This window comes from Panthera leo, chromosome C1 (assembly GCF_018350215.1).
Source record: "Panthera leo isolate Ple1 chromosome C1, P.leo_Ple1_pat1.1, whole genome shotgun sequence".
NCBI lineage: Eukaryota > Metazoa > Chordata > Mammalia > Carnivora > Felidae > Panthera > Panthera leo.
Window position 1 is genome coordinate 16,943,694 of NC_056686.1, and position 14,517 is coordinate 16,958,210.

General features: G+C 38.8%; 1 protein-coding gene across 2 annotated transcripts in view; it reads left to right on the forward strand.

The window, feature by feature from the left end:
• KDM1A (lysine demethylase 1A) overlaps positions 1-14,517 on the forward strand; it is a 64,833-nt gene that overhangs the window by 29,296 nt on the left and 21,020 nt on the right. For both annotated transcript variants that reach the window (XM_042951080.1, XM_042951081.1), the window contains 5 exons: positions 7,191-7,269; positions 7,847-7,939; positions 8,928-9,034; positions 10,603-10,684; positions 11,386-11,480. In XM_042951080.1, coding sequence (XP_042807014.1) covers positions 7,191-7,269; positions 7,847-7,939; positions 8,928-9,034; positions 10,603-10,684; positions 11,386-11,480 — 456 coding nt within the window. The remainder of the gene's footprint in view (positions 1-7,190; positions 7,270-7,846; positions 7,940-8,927; positions 9,035-10,602; positions 10,685-11,385; positions 11,481-14,517) is intronic.

Below are 14,517 nucleotides of genomic sequence, written 5' to 3' on the forward strand. Positions count from 1 at the left end.
CCACAAATCATGAGATCATGACCTGAGCCAAAATCAGGAGTTGGATGCTCAACTGACATAACCACCCAGACATCCGTGTTATTTTAAATAAACTCCACACCACATGTGGGGCTCGAACTCACAACCCGGAGATCAAGAGTCTGGTGTTCTACTGACTGAGCCAGCCAGGTGCCCCAGACTTTTTTTTTAATGTTTATTTTTGAGGAAGAGAGAGAAAGAATGGGGGAGGGGCAGAGAAAGAGGGAGACACAGAATCTGAAGCAGGCTCCAGGCTCTGAGCTGTCAGCACAGAGCCTGATGCGGGTCTTGAGCTCATAAGCCGTGAGATTATGACCCTAGTCGAAGTTGGACACTTAACTGAGCCACCCAGGCTCTCCAAAACTTTTTTTTTTTTTTTTTTTTAAATAATCATTTGTCTTTCCTTCTCAGGATGAAAGAAACTCTTACTCTGTTCTTGTCATCTCGTTCAACCTCCTTCTCAGGCTAAATGCTTGATTTTAATGTCTGCATAATATTTTATCTGACAGTTGAGTCATACTTTTAATTTAGGCATTTAAATGTCCGTTTGTGCTTTATTAAGCTCTGAGTAGCTTTATACATTCTTGAGTCTATCTCTGGTTATTATTTCCTAATGGTAGAGTCCTAGAAGGAAAACTACTTGGTCAAAAAATAGGAACAGTTTTTTTTTTTTTGTTTTTTTTTTTAATATATGAAATTTACTGTCAAATTGGTTTCCATACAACACCCAGTGCTCATCCCAAAAGGTGCCCTCCTCAATACCCATCACCCACCCTGCCCTCCCTCCCACCCTGCCCTCCCTCCCACCCCCCATCAACCTTCAGTTTGTTCTCAGTTTTTAACAGTCTCTTATGCTTTGGCTCTCTCCCACTCTAACCTCTTTTTTTTTTTTTTTTTTTTTTCCTTCCCCTCCCCCATGGGTTTCTGTTATGTTTCTCAGGATCCACATAAGAGTGAAACCATATGGTATCTGTCTTTCTCTGTATGGCTTATTTCACTTAGCATCACACTCTCCAGTTCCATCCATGTTGCTACAAAAGGCCATATTTCATTTTTTCTCATTGCCACGTAGTATTCCATTGTGTATATAAACCACAATTTCTTTATCCATTCATCAGTTGATGGACATTTAGGCTCTTTCCATAATTTGGCTATTGTTGAGAGTGCCGCTATAAACATTGGGGTACAGGTGCCCCTATGCATCAGTACTCCTGTATCCCTTGGATAAATTCCTAGCAGTGCTATTGCTGGGTCATAGGGTAGGTCTATTTTTAATTTTCTGAGGAACCTCCACACTGCTTTCCAGAGCGGCTGCACCAATTTGCATTCCCACCAACAGTGCAAGAGGGTTCCTGTTTCTCCACATCCTCTCCAGCATCTATAGTCTCCTGATTTGTTCATTTTGGCCACTCTGACTGGCGTGAGGTGGTATCTGAGTGTGGTTTTGATTTGTATTTCCCTGATAAGGAGCGACGTTGAACATCTTTTCATGTGCCTGTTGGCCATCCGGATGTCTTCTTTAGAGAAGTGTCTATTCATGTTTTCTGCCCATTTCTTCACTGGGTTATTTGTTTTTCGGGTGTGGAGTTTGATGAGCTCTTTATAGATTTTGGATACTAGCCCTTTGTCCGATGTGTCATTTGCAAATATCTTTTCCCATTCTGTTGGTTGCCTTTTAGTTTTGTTGGTTGTTTCCTTTGCTGTGCAGAAGCTTTTTATCTTCATAAGGTCCCAGTAATTCACTTTTGCTTTTAATTCCCTTGCCTTTGGGGATGTGCCGAGTAAGAGATTGCTACGGCTGAGGTCAGAGAGGTCTTTTCCTGCTTTCTCCTCTAAGGTTTTGATGGTTTCCTGTCTCACATTCAGGTCCTTTATCCATTTTGAGTTTATTTTTGTGAATGGTGTGAGAAAGTGGTCTAGTTTCAACCTTCTGCATGTTGCTGTCCAGTTCTCCCAGCACCATTTGTTAAAGAGACTGTCTTTTTTCCATTGGATGTTCTTTCCTGCTTTGTCAAAGATGAGTTGGCCATACGTTTGTGGGTCTAGTTCTGGGGTTTCTATTCTATTCCATTGGTCTATGTGTCTGTTTTTATGCCAATACCATGCTGTCTTGATGATGACAGCTTTGTAGTAGAGGCTAAAGTCTGGGATTGTGATGCCTCCTGCTTTGGTCTTCTTCTTCAAAATTACTTTGGCTATTCGGGGCCTTTTGTGGTTCCATATGAATTTTAGGATTGCTTGTTCTAGTTTCGAGAAGAATGCTGGTGCAATTTTGATTGGGATTGCATTGAATGTGTAGATAGCTTTGGGTAGTATTGACATTTTGACAATATTTATTCTTCCAATCCATGAGCAGGGAATGTCTTTCCATTTCTTTATATCTTCTTCAATTACCTGCATAAGCTTTCTATAGTTTTCAGCATACAGATCTTTTACATCTTTGGTTAGATTTATTCCTAGGTATTTTATGCTTCTTGGTGCAATTGTGAACGGGATCAGTTTCTTCATTTGTCTTTCTGTTGCTTCATTGTTAGTGTATAAGAATGCAACTGATTTCTGCACATTGATTTTGTATCCTGCAACTTTGCTGAATTCATGTATCAGTTCTAGCAGACTTTTGGTGGAGTCTGTCGGATTTTCCATGTATAATATCATGTCATCTGCAAAAAGCGAAAGCTTGACTTCATCTTTGCCAATTTTGATGCCTTTGATTTCCTTTTGTTGTCTGATTGCTGATGCTAGAACTTCCAGCACTATATTAAACAACAGCGGTGACAGTGGGCATCCCTGTTGTGTTCCTGATCTCAGGGAAAAAGCTCTCAGTTTTTCCCCGTTGAGGATGATGTTAGCTGTGGGCTTTTCATAAATGGCCTTTATGATCTTTAAGTATGTTCCTTCTATCCCGACTTTCTCAAGGGTTTTTATTAAGAAAGGGTGCTGGATTTTGTCAAAGGCCTTTTCTGCATCGATTGACCAGTTTTGATATATATTGTCAAATTGCCTCCCAGAGAGACTGAGTCAGTCGGCACTCCCATTGCTTTGCCCTTGCTTTGGTTATCAAAATGATGATAATCTATGCTGCTGTAATAGACTAAAAATATTTCATTTCTTTTCCATGTCTTTAATTACTTAGACTGACTTCTTCACATTTATTAGCCATTTTTTCTCTGAATTTTTCTTTCATGTCCTTTATTCATCAGAAATTTTTTAGCCATAGAGTAGAAAAGGGCAGCACATATTCTTTATACTCTAAGGTGATATAAAGTAAAAGAAATTTATGTTGTAATTTTAGCTACTTTGAATATAGTTCAGGGATGTCATTTTTAGCATATCTGCTTTTTAGCTACCACTAACTTCTTTATATTGTGTATTAGACTGCAAAACCACTGCTGAATTTAGATTGCTAAATGTTATTTAGCTAGAGTAATTGGTGGGTTGTGCTGGGTTCTCGTAGTACAGAATAAAGGGATTTGGGGTGTATGAAAAAAACGGTGATTTTTTTTTTAAAAAGTGAATGGAAAATTCATACTGTATATTTCGACACTTGTTTGTCTTAGAATCAGCTTCTGTGTATAGCATATGAACGTTTGATCTGAGTGGGCTTTTTCAATAAGATTGTCATTTTTTTTGTTGTTTCTTCTGAGGGAAGTTTTCATTCTTTACTTGAATTTGAGTGGTTGGTTTACAGTGATTTCTGTTTTCTCTGATTTATATTCTGTGACCAAAATCCAGATTTCGGGAAGTAAGGACTGGCCCAGGTTAGAGTTGTGGCCTCTGGCTATAAAACTGAACACAAATCATTCTCTTATGAGAATTGTGTCAGTTCTCTCATTTTTTTTTTTTAATTTTTTTTTTTTTAACATTTATTTATTTTTGAGACAAGAGAGAGACAGAGCATGAACGGGGGAGGGTCAGAGAGAGGGAGACACAGAATCTGAAACAGGCTCCAGGCTCTGGGCTGTCAGCACAGAGCCCGACGAGGGGCTCGAACTCACGGATCGCGGGATCATGACCTGAGCCGAAGTCGGCCACTTAACCAACTGAGCCACCCAGGCGCCCCTCAGTTCTTTCATCTTAAACTACATCTTTTGCCTCTAGATTTTGAAACCACAACGTTAGGATTATTGAACTACATACCATGACTTGAGCTTTATTTTATAGGACGGACAGAGGAAAACGGCTTCTGTTGAAGGGTGAGGAGCTTGGGCCTGGTGTGTATGTGAGGAAGTCCATTTTGCCTTGACCGTGGCCACCGAGAAAAGTAGAGGGTGCTTATGAATTTGGTCATATCCCTTTGTAATTGTATTTATTTATACAGAACCACATTTCTTTGTTGAACTTTGTGGAGCAGTTAACTTTTAGCTAAGACTTAAATATGGTGGTATTTAGTTGGTCTTGCATTTTTACAGATGTGTATTCAGTTTGAAGAGCATTTATGTTAGAGTCTATTGATGGTACCATAATATTTTTCATTCCCCATCTTACTGCTTTTTCAGCAGTATTTGGAATAATTGACCACTCCCTTCTTCTTAAACACACTTAGTTTAACACAGTATTCTGTTTTTTCTCCTGCCTACCTGTTTGTCTTCTCTGACAGCCTTGTAGTCTTATCTTTAAAAAAAGGCCATTTTGTGAACTGGTTGGAGTTCCTTAAGGCTCCTTACAGTCTTTTCCTGCCTCTGGTATATTTTTGCTCTAGGACCCCTCTTCTGCACATTGGCTTCATTTATCACCCATAAGCAAATGGCTCCAGACCTTAACTCTCTTAAGAACCCTAGCTCTTTATCTAGATTCTAGTCTTGTATCTCTTTTTGGTTGTCTTGAAACTAAATTCATTATCCCTTCTTTGAGTGGCCCTCGTTTAGTGAGTAACATACCAACTCATTTAGTTGTACAAGCCCCAAACTGGAATATCCTTGGCATCTCTTCCCCCCTCCCCCTGCCACCTCTGCATATCTAATTGATCATTTGATTTTGTGGATTTAAAAAAAAATTTTTTTTTCATGTTTGTTTATTTTTGAGAGAGACAGAGACAGAATGCGAGTGGGCTAGGGGCAGAGAGAGAGGGAGACACAGAATCCAAAGCAGGCTCCAGGATTTGACTGTCAGCACAGAGCCTGACGCGGGGCTTGAACTCACTAACTGTAAGATCATGACCTGAGCCAAAGTCGGACGCTCAACCGACTGAGCCACCCAGGTGCCCCTGATTTTGTGGATTTTTTTAAATGTTTGTTTATTTTTGAGAGAGCAGAAGCAGGGAGCTGGCAGTGGGGTGGGGTGGGGTGGGGACTGAAGATTCGAAGCAGGCTCTCTGCACAGACAGCAGAGAGCCAGGCTGAAACTCATGAACTGTGAGATCATGACCTGAGCTAGAGTCAGATGCTCAACCAACTGAGCCACCCAGGTGCCCCTGATTTTGTGGATTTTACCTGCTCAGTATCTCCAGAGTCCTGTAACTGCTGTATGATACTGGCAAGTTACTAGGTTTTTTTGTTTTTTTTGTTTTTTTTGTTTTTTTAGGCTAAATATCTTGCAGCTTCTTCGTTATATATATATAAATTGTGTGTGTGTGTTTGTGTATAATTTATTGTCAAATTGGTTTCCATACAATACCCAGTGCTCATCCCAACAGGTGCCCTCCTCAATGCCCATCACCCACTTTCCCCTCTTCCCCACCTCCCATCAACCCTCAGTTCTTAGTATTCTTAGTTCTTAGTTCCTCAGTTCTTAGGGTATTCTTAGTATTTAAGAGTCTCTCATAGTTTGCCTCCTTCCCTCTCTGTAACTTTTTTTTTTTCCCCTTCCCCTCCCCTCTGGTCTTCTGTTAAGTTTCTCAGGATCCACATATGAGTGAAAACATATGGTATCTGTCTTTCTCTGTATGACTTACTTCACTTAGCATAACACTCTGCAGTTCCATCCACATTGCTACAAATGGCCAGATTTCATTCTTTCTCATTGCCAAGTAGTATTCCATTGTATGTATAAACCACGTTCTATTTATCCATCCATCAGTTGATGGACATTTAGGCTCTTTCCATAATTTGGCTATTGTTGAAATTGCTGCTGTAAACATTGGGGTACAAGTGCCCCTATGCATCAGCACTCCTATATCCCTTGGGTAAATTCCTAGCAGTGCTATTGCTGGGTCATAGGGTAGATCTATTTTTAATTTTTTGAGGAATCTCCACACTGTTTTCCAGAGCAGCTGCACCGTTTGCATTCCCACCAACAGTGCAAGAGGGTTCCCATTTCTCCGCATCCTCTTCAGCATCTGTAGTCTCCTGATTTGTTCATTTTAGCCACTCTGACCGGCATGAGGTGGTATCTCAGTGTGGTTTTGATTTGTATTTCCCTAATGAGGGGTGACGTTGAGCATCTTTTCATGTGCCTGTTGGCCATCTGGATGTCTTCTTTAGAAAAGTGTCTATTCATGTCTTTTGCCCATTTCTTCACTGGATTGTTTTTTGGATGTGGAATTTGGTGAGTTCTTTGTAGATTTTGGATACTAGTAGCCCTTTATCCGATATGTCATTTGCAAATATCTTTTCCCATTCCGCTGGTTGCCTTTTAGTTTTGTTGATTGTTTCCTTTGCAGTGCAGAAGCTTTTTATCTTGATGAGGTCCCAATAGTTCATTTTTGCATTTAATTCCCTTGCCTTTGGAGATGTGTTGAGTAAGAAATTGCTGCAGCTGAGGTCAGAGAGGTTTTTTTCCTGCTTTCTCCCTAGGGTTTTAATGGTTTCCTGTCTCACATTCAGGGCCTTCATCCATTTTGAGTTTATTTTTGTGAATGGTGTAAGAAAGTGATCTAGTTTCATTCTTCTGCATGTTGCTGTCCAGTTCTCCCAGCACCATTTGTTAAAGAAACTGTCTTTTTTCCATTGGATATTTTTTCCTGCTTTGTCAAAGGTTAGTTGGCCATACATTTGTGGGTCCACTTCTGGGGTCTCTATTCTATTCCATTGGTCTATGTGTCTGTTTTTGTGCCATCTTCCAGCTTCTTCAATAATTCACTCATTTGACCTGGCTTTGTGTTCTATCAGTTTGTCAGGAATATAACCCTCACTGTTTCAATGAAAGGAAAGTGTATATTTGAGACCTTAAAGTTGAAAAGATATTTTAAAGTCTATGTCTGCTCGTGTAATAAAATTTCTATCATTTAAATACAGTTGCAGTTGTGGTTGGATAATCCAAAGATTCAGCTGACCTTTGAGGCCACTCTTCAACAATTAGAAGCGCCTTACAACAGTAAGTGGTGTTTTTAGTGGGACTAGTTTTGGCTCATAGTTCGCTGATAATGAGTTTTTCACTCATATTTCCATCTTTGCCTTGTGCTATGCAAAAATAAGCCTTATAGAAAACTATTATGTGTGTTTTTAATTATTAGTTTTTACATTGTAAGTTCAAGAGATTGCTAATAATTTCCCAAGGACTACATTTCAACGTTAATCCACGGTGTACCTTGTTGACATTTGATTGGCTGGCTGTCTGGCTTTCTCATTTTCCGCTTGCCACCAACAAAGTCTTGAAAAATTTTTGTCAAAGTAACTGATATAATACTAGTTTTAAAGGGTTGGTTTTATCCTTTATTTCATCTATAGCGTATTGTCCTTTTTTAAAATAGCAAATTCTATGATATGTGTTTTGGACTACATCATAGACTAATATGCTAGGAATCACTTTTCTAAAGGAGTCACATTATCTGAGGCTCGTGGATAATATGTACTACAGAATAACTTCATGATGGAAAAACAGAAGAGTTAAAGAGCTTTCTGTTTAAGCTGCCTAAAATATAAATATGTTGTAAAATCCATTTATTCCGTAGGTGACACTGTGCTTGTCCACCGAGTTCACAGTTATTTAGAGCGTCACGGTCTTATCAACTTCGGCATCTACAAAAGGATAAAACCCCTACCAAGTAAGGACTTGGCCAGTGGACTTCGTGGTCTTAAGTTACAATTCTAGGACTCTGTTTTATTTCTAGGAGGCTTTTAGCATTTTTTTTTTAATTTCTTAGTCTAAAGAGATTTAAAGTAAAATCTCTTCATAAATGTGCATTTCTTGTAGTTTCTGGTCTGACAGGTGTACTTTAGTGAAAGATTCTGAATTTCAAATTTAAGAAAAATCAGAAAACAAAATTTGTTGGGGCGCCTGGGTGGCTCAGTCGGTTAAATGTCCGACTTCAGCTCAGGTCATGATCTTGCAACTTGTGAGTGCCGCATCGGGCTCTGTGCTGATAGCTCAGAACCTGGAGCCTGGAGCCTCCTTCGGATTCTGTGTCTCTCTCTCTGCCCCTCACCCACTCACACTCTGTCTGTCTCTCTCTCTCAAAAATAAATAAACATTAAAAAAAAAATTGTTAAAAACAAGAGAAATCTGTTATGAAAGCAGAGATTTGAGGTTTTCTCTCATTGACCAGTTCTTTATACTGCCAGGAATCCAGGAGATAGGGATATTTTGGGAATTAACACATATATTTATTTATTTTTGATGCTTTAATAATTCTGCAAAAAGAGATACTAAGGACTGCAGAAGTACAGCTGAAAGAAAACAGCTTTAAGAATAAATTGGCTACTCAAATTGTCCTAGTATAATTGGGAAGTAAATGAAACAGATAGTCATAAGTTAACCAGTCACAGATACCAAAGCAGATGACTGAGGTGTAATGAGAAAGTTAATGTTTAAAGGATTTCATTTATAAATTTTTAACATTGAATTAAAGTTTATAAGTTTCAGATATTTGCTAATTTGTATTAGTTTCTCTATTTTGAAAATAAGTGAACTGTTTACTTGGTAAGACATCATGATATGTTAAGAACCTAGAGGTTTTCATGATTTAAAAAAATGATGAATACAAATTCTTAAACCTACGACCAAATATTGTAATTTTTGTTTTTTACTTTTAGCTAAAAAGACAGGAAAGGTAATTATCATAGGCTCTGGGGTCTCTGGCTTGGCAGCAGCTCGTCAATTACAAAGTTTCGGAATGGATGTTACACTTTTGGAAGCCAGGGTAAGAATTTTATTTTGTGTTTAGGAGCTAACCTAATAGAAATATGATAGGTATTCGTCAGTGCAATAAGAAATTATCTGTTGCAAATTAATGAATCCTACAACTTGAACGAAACCAAACTGATTTATATAGTACTCAAAGTGTTTTAGATAGTGTTACTATATTGGATAAAGCATTTTTGACAGTAAAGCTTTGAAAGGTGTTCAGTGAGTATTTAGAGTTTGTGAATGGTCCATATAGCCCTTTGACGGATATTTTCAAGTCATTGTTTCTTGCAGTTAGCTTTCAAATTTCGGGCCTTCATGGACGTACCCTGTGCAGGTGGCAGTTATTTTTAGTGTGGAACATAGTGAATTGTGTTCCCTGTTTAATAGTAAAAGAGGTGCTTCTCAGGCAGCAGCTGTCTTGAGGGCCTGATGAAGCCAGTATATTGGTTCCCTTATCATTTGTCCTAGAAAGAGAAATGGAAATTGAAGGAGGAAAGGGATGATGGCACAGAGTGGGGGAAAAAAGAACATCAAATTAGGATGCTACTATTCAGATTATTTTCATGGGTAATTTTTGATATTTAGTTATCTTCCAGTGGCTTAAAGGCCTCCCTGGGCTTACACCATTTAAAAAAGAACAATAAAACAAACACTTCTCAGGTAACCTAAAAATCTAAAATTTTATAGAAGCTTTCAAAATGTTTTGTGCAGTACAATCTAGGTTGCTTTTTAATGCTAATTTTTTAAAATATTCTTTTCAAATAGAGTATGAAGAAATCAAAATAATTTTTATGTGGTCTTACTAAAAATAATATTTTATAGGTAATTCAGGAAACTTTTGTGTGCCCTCTTGCCCTGTGTACTAGCAATACAGTGATGAATAATGGGATCATTATGATCCCTACCCATGCAGGGTCCTAATCTAGCTGACAGGTTTTTGTTTTACTTTTGTTTATTTGGAGGTTACAGAGTATTCTCATAATATCCATGATTGAAGTATCACTACAGCTCAGTAATTTTTCCCATGGAACCTCCCTGGTCAGCAGAGATAAACCAGGGCCTGTTGAGGAATGAGAGCTATTGTCAAAAGTTTATGCTCAGTAGACACCCTGCCCCTGGGCATGGGGCTGCACTGGAGAATCATTTGTTGAAGTCATCTGTCATTCCCAGCTGACTTAGGGGATGAAGGGCAAGAGTCAGAACATGGTGGTAGAAAGATGGCATTTAGTGCTACGTTACAATTTGTGAACAGATATTTTCTGTGTGTGAGTGGCCCTTGGTCAGCCTGTATAGTAAATGGTATTAGAGACAGCTGGGTAGAGAGAGAATAGTAGCTATAGTTAAATAGTATTTCTGGCTGTCAAATTGTTTTCTATCCCCTGTCACTTAATTCTGTGTCATTCATTAACCTTTCACTCCCTCAAATAGTTAAACTTTGTTTGCTCATTGTGCCCACACTGCATGCTATGTATAAACTATACCTTGTTAAATTATAAAAGAAGAGGCCTGGGATGGTACCATGCCAGGTTCTCATGGTTAAAATAGAATTGATGATTTTAGCCATTTAATTTCTGAAAACAGGATCGAGTGGGTGGACGAGTGGCTACATTTCGCAAGGGAAACTATGTAGCTGATCTTGGAGCTATGGTAGTAACAGGTCTTGGTAAGTAGTCCTTAGTGTCCTGTTAAACAAGGTCTGAGACTCATTATCAAGCTTCTGTTTTAAAGCCGTAAATGTGGCTTTAAGATATTTTGGTTTAGGATACTGTTCTTAGTGTTCATAAGAGGTAGATTGACAAATAGTCTTTCTGAAAAGATACATCACTATATGCAAAATTTAAATTGTACATGTTTTGACCTATTAGCAGATTCAGTTCTCGGAAATTATCCCAAGAAAATGACAAGTGAGCCATGTTGTTGGGAGCTTTTTACATGTGGCACAGCAAAACATTAGAACCCATAGTTCTGAAGATTAAATTATTATACAAAGTGAACTATACAGCCACTAAAAATTATGTAGCCTTATATTAACCTGAAATGATGGCCAGTTTATTGCTAAGTTGAAAGAAGATTACAAAACAGTACATGTGTTATGATCCTTTTGTGTGTGTATGTCTCTAATTTTATGCACACAAAATCTAGAAGGATCTATAATAAAATGTTAACTAACATGGGGTTTTTTTCCTTCTTTATGCTTATCTTACCTATTTCATATATCCTACATTTACTTTGGGCATTTTTTGATCTATACTTCACGTACCCTAAGCTTTGAGTATTTTAAATTTTTAGTAAAAATACTTTTGCTTCAATTTTTTGTTCTCTTTTCATAGTTGTGTTGAATATAATAGTTTGAGTTTTTTTTAGGAGGGAATCCCATGGCTGTGGTCAGCAAACAAGTAAATATGGAACTGGCCAAGATCAAGCAAAAATGCCCACTTTATGAAGCCAATGGACAAGCAGTAAGTTGAGGACAAACAGAACTTTTCAAAATTTATTTGGTTCAGTTGAAAACAACAATGTGGGGGAAATGTGTGGATGAACGTGCACACATACCAGTATGGGCCAAAGGTAGAAATGATGTGATATTCTTATTGTTCCTTAACTCTGAGCTATATAGGAAAGGATTATTACTGTATAAATGCAAATTTGCATGCCTATTTAGGCATTTATCTTTAGACATTTAATGAAGGCTAGGTAGACAGGTAATTTTTTTGTTTGGCTGTGGCCACCTACTCTAAGAGACCTGTGGAATTGACGCCTGATTCTTCGTTTCTTTGTATTGTGCCTTCCATCATGTGCTTTAGCTCTGTGTGCTCTTTATGACTTCAGTTTTGTGTGTGTAGGTTCAAGATTTTGTTGAGCTAATAACCAGCTGGTGATACTGAACTCAGATGCTTTGGTAGATTAAAGTATTTGTTGACCAGAGGCATAGGAGCTTCCACACTTAGCAGATAATAGTGTGGAAGTGATGTTTGCTATGGAGAGTGAGAGTAGTTTAACAACTATGTTGAGAGGCTTAGACTATAAGTGAGTCCTAATTTTGGAGGGTGGGTGAAATTCAAAAGTTTGTATTCAAAAATTTTTACTAACTCTTCCCCTATCAAGAATGAAGAAGTTTATAATTCTGGGGATATAAGCATCATTATATTTTGAGGAAGGGAAGATTCGATATGCATATAGTTTAGCTATTGTTGCTAAAAAGGGTACGGTCCCAACTCTTGAATTTAGTCTAAGTTCCATGTACATCCTCACTAAAGCCTTTAGGTTTTATGGGGTTCATATCAGAAGAAGACAGACTTTCAGGGAATGCTTTGGCTCCCATTCACATCAGTCTGGGTTCAGATTCCTCCCAGGGCTTGTTTGCGGGGCGCAGGTTAGCCTCTGGCAGCATAAACAAAATAGAATGAGCAAGAAAAAAAGGAGGAAGTAGAGGTTAACTCAGCAATTCAGAGAAAAAAAAATTTCAGTAAACTTCTGGGGTGCCTGGGTGGCTCAGTTGAGTGTCTTACTCTTGATTTTGGCTTAGGTCATGATCTTACTTGGTCGTGAGATCAAGCCCCATGTCAGGCTCTGCACTGGGTGCAGGGACTGCTTAAGACTCTGTCTCTCCCTCTGCGCCTCCTGCGTGCGTGCACGTGTGTGCACACACGCACGCTACGCAGAGGTGTGCACTCTCCTCTCAAAACAAAACAAAAAAACCATTCAGTAAACTTTTGTTACACTGTAAAGATCTGTAAAGGCTATAGAGAGGAATAAGACAGTCTCTGGAATATAAGACCGTACAGTCTAGTGGAGCATGTACACAGATGATTTTTCCCCAGCTTTATATTATGGAAATTTTCAAACCTATACAAAAGCAGGGGCACCTGGCCGGCTCAGTCAGTGGAGCATGCTACTCTCTATCTTGGGGTTGTGAGTTCAAGCCCTAATTTGGGTGTAGAGATTATTTAAAAATAAAATGTTTAAGAAAAAAAAATAGTAGAATAGTATAATATAATAAACTTTCACTTATTCCAGTCTTGTTGCATCTGTTAAGTTCTCTGTCTCTGTCTCTCTCTCTCTTTTTTTTTTTTTTTTAAGAGTGAGCTGGGGCAAGGCAGGGAAGGGGCAGAGGGAGGGAGGGAGACAGAGCCAACATGGGGCTCAATCCCGTAACTCTGGGATCATGACCTGAGCCAAAATCAAGAGCTGGATGCTCAACTGACTGAGCCACCCAGGCTCCCTTAGTCTGGGGTGTTTTAAAGCAATCACAGTCAGTCAACAAGTATTTATTAAATATTTACGAAGATCTGGCATTGTTCTCAGCATTGACTATGTATTCTCTGCCCTCAAGGGTCTTAAATTCTAGTGACTCCAGATATTTTATGAACCCAAGAACATCCGGAATTGTAAGTGTCATTAAAATCTGTGCTTCCCCCTGGGCTCCTGGGTGACTCAGTTGGTTAAGTGTCTAACCTCGGCTCAGGTCATGATCTCATGGTTTTTGAGTTTGCGCCCCACATCAGGCTCTGTGCTGACAGCTCAGAGCCAAGAGTCTGCTTCAGGTTCTGTGTCTCCCTTCTCTGCCCCTCCTCTACTCACTCTGTCTCTCTCTCAAACATTAAAAAAACAATGTTTTTAAAAATCTGTGCTCCCCCTCTTCCCTCACCACTGAAACAAAAGAAAAGACCCCAACCACAAACATTACTGATACATATATGAGGAACATAAAATCAAGGCAGATTAACATAAAATCAAGGTTAGATAAAGGATAAATTGCTACAGAAGAGCCAAGGGTGGGGGGTGGTGAGAGAGAGACACTCTCTCTGAAAGTGGGAAGGGCAAGAATGGAAAGAGATTTGGAGGGAAAAAGCATTGGTGAAGATGGCTTAGAACTTACCGTGGTTGTAGAGGAAGGTTTAAGACAGGTTGGTTTCTTTCTTTCTTTTTTTTTTTTTTTTAATATTTATTTATTTATTTTGAGAGAGAGCATGAGCACAAGTGAGGGAGGGGCAGAGAGAGAGGGACAGAGAGAATCCCAAGCAGGCTCCACACTATCAACATAAAGCCCAACATGGGACTCCATCCATGAACTGTGAGATCACAACCTAAAACGGAATAGAGACCTGGACACTTAACTGAGCCACCCATGTGCCCCTTTTGGTTTTTTGTTTTGTTCTTAAATGTTTACTTGGAGAGGCTTCTGAAGGAGGATGAGATTATACTGGTGAGGGTAAGATACAAAGCTGAAGTTGAGGGTGGAGGGTAGGGTGTTGCTTACTGTGCTGATTTGTAGGTTGGGACTTCAGAGGGATGAGAGCAGATAGGTGTTTTAAGTAGATAGGCAGTAATGTAGAGAAATGAATTGAAGCAAAGTCTCTGAAGCGGATATTACATTAATCCTCAAGAAGTAACGGAATCCAAACCAAAGATGATCGTTGAGACACATTGTCTTTTTCTTTAGACTCCCCTGAATGTAGAACAGGTTTATTTAGTCTTTCTAATAATAAAAAGAAT